At 46.2% G+C, this 2,577-nt stretch overlaps 1 protein-coding gene across 1 annotated transcript in view; it reads right to left on the bottom strand.

The window, feature by feature from the left end:
* cusr (Copper-only SOD repeat protein) overlaps nt 1-1,719 on the bottom strand; it is a 5,225-nt gene extending 3,506 nt beyond the window's left edge. The window contains exon 1 of the mRNA XM_067259868.1: nt 1,663-1,719. Coding sequence (XP_067115969.1) covers nt 1,663-1,719 — 57 coding nt within the window. The remainder of the gene's footprint in view (nt 1-1,662) is intronic.
* Between the last annotated feature and the right edge of the window lie 858 nt (nt 1,720-2,577).

Genomic DNA, 2,577 nt, shown 5'->3' with positions numbered 1-2,577 from the left:
CAGACACACACACACACACAGACACACACACACACATACACAGACACACACACACACACACAGACACACACACACACACACACACACACGTCCTGTAACTGAATGAAAGTCCTATTGGTGAGGAAGGAGGAGGCAACCTAATCAATGACTCATCATCATCATCATCATCATCATCATCATCATCACCCTCCTCCTCCTCATCCGGGGTGCTGAGCAGCTCTGCCGGGCCTGGTCAGTGTGTTGGTGTGATTGGGCTGGTCAGTGTGTTGGTGTGATTGGGCTGGTCAGTGTGTTGGTGTGATTGGGACTGACATGTCGACTGACATGTCCTGGATGAGTAGCTTGTTACCGCTCGTACATTAGATTACACTGCTGGCTGTCTGACTCTGTACACGGATATGAAGAAGGAGGCTGGGCGAGGGAGGGAGATAGAGACAGAGAGAGAGAGCGTATATCTGACATGGTCTGGGTTTGTGGGCGAGGAAGAGTCTGTTAGCCAGCCATCCAGAGGACAGCCTGTCCCTGAAGCTAACCTCATTATGATGGAGACACACAGGCAGGGCAGACTGCCCATCTGATCTCCCTCCGCACCAATCCATCCATCCACCAATCCATTCATCCATCCATCACACACAAACCAATCTATATATGGAGATCTAATCAATGCCTACTCATGTCCAACCAGACGACTGTATTAACTCTGTGATGACATAAATATCCAATCAGTGGTCAAGGAACTCATTGACTGGTCTGGAACATGTTGTCTGGTCCCTCAAAGGGTTAACAATTTAGTTATATGTGTGTGTGTGTGTGGGGGGGGGCCTTGCTAGACAGAGAGAGGGAAAGAGAGAGAGAGACAGAGAGCGAGAGTATTTTTAAAATGTATGTGAGAGAGAGAGAGAGAGAGAGAGAGAGAGAGAGAGAGAGAGAGAGAGAGAGAGAGGAAGAGAGTGAGTGAGAGAGAGACATTGACAATACTGATCGATTGACAGACAAAAGTGAATGGCACCAGCACGCAAACACACACACTCTAACCTAGCACCAGCTGTCACACAGCCAGCCGATCGAACACGGTCTAGATTAAGTCCACGTTGGCCCTGAAAGAGACCATCTGAATCGCCCTTCAGTGTGTGTGTGTGTTCGAGAGAGAATAGAGAGAGAGTGTGTGTGTGTGAGGGAGGTGTGTGTGTCAGCCTTCAGTCCCAGTTACTCCATTTCTTATGAAACACAGCACAGGACTGGCTAAACCACATCATCATCCTCAAGCAATAGCAGAGCTCCAAGAGACTCCATTCTCCGAAACCTCATTTAAAAGAGATACTTTGTTTACGTACAGTATTGTTGTCTCAAATCTAATTTGTGTGTGTGTGTGTGTGAGTGTGTGTGTGCGTGTCCTGCGGCCGGAGATTGGCTGGAGGTAGGACAGAGCCTCATCTCTGATCTCAGGAGAGCCTAACCCTTCTCTAATGTCTCTTTATTAGAGGAGGAAATTGATTAAATTGATTACAATTCCTCAAACGGAAGTCTGAATGTGATGCCATAGGAACCAGGATTATGCCACAGCAACACGAGAGACAGGGTTCAAGAAGCTAACATCCGGAACGATCCAGGGTTGGTACAGGTGGAGTTGACATTGATTTGATTTTCCTGACCTGCCCTGACCTTTACTCTCCTCTCCTCTGCTCTCCTCATACAGCAGTGTTTGGAGGCTCCAGTCATGTAATCCCTCCATAACTACAACTAATAAAAGCTAAATCCCCAAACTAGGAGATGAGCTCTCTTAGCATGAGAACTATAATACTGGTCAGACCTGCCTGTCTCACACTGAGGCCCCGTCAGACTGTCTACCTGTCTGTAGCTGTTGTTGTTGTTGATATTGTTGTTGTTGACATTGTTGTTGTTGATATTGTTGTTGTTGACATTGTTGTTGTTGATATTGCTGTTGACCGCTGTTTACTCTACTGTTTGTTGATGACAGTAAGAAGCTCTGAGGCTAAATAAAGCTGCTCTTCAGGGATGAATAGTTAATAAATCGCATTAAAGTGAGAGAATGGGAGAGAGAGAGAGAGAGAGAGAGAGAGAGAGAGAGAGAGAGAAAGAGAGAGAATGAGAGGGAGATGGAGAGAGAGAGAGAGAAAGAGAGGGAGATGGAGAGAGAGAGAAAATACGGGAAAAAAAGGAGAAACGGAGAGAAAGCGAGGGAGGAAAGAGGAGAAGAGAGAGCTTATATCCTCGACTGTGCAGCTGCGTTGTCGTGGTCTTGGCTGTCACACTCTGCAGTCTGACCACAACCCCACATCTAACAGAGCCTTCTGGAAGCCAGTCAAAAACACAGACCGTCGAACTCTCCGCATTCAGCAAGATGACATGGCACTCTGGTGCCAGGGTCAAATACCAAAACTAAAAATAAAGTTTGAATTTAAAGTTAGCGTCTTCACTGTAATTGTTTTTGACCAGTGCCAAACTCTGTCCATTGTACGACATATTGATTGTGGGATAACTTTAAGGTAACTTTCCCTTTAAGGCAAATATCATTTTCCACCCTCAACCAGTCTGAAATATGAACGAAAGAAAAGA

Source organism: Osmerus mordax, chromosome 21 (assembly GCF_038355195.1).
Source record: "Osmerus mordax isolate fOsmMor3 chromosome 21, fOsmMor3.pri, whole genome shotgun sequence".
NCBI classification, from domain to species: Eukaryota; Metazoa; Chordata; class Actinopteri; order Osmeriformes; family Osmeridae; genus Osmerus; species Osmerus mordax.
Note: the sequence above shows the minus strand (reverse complement) of the source record. Positions and strands in the feature narration are given on the sequence as shown.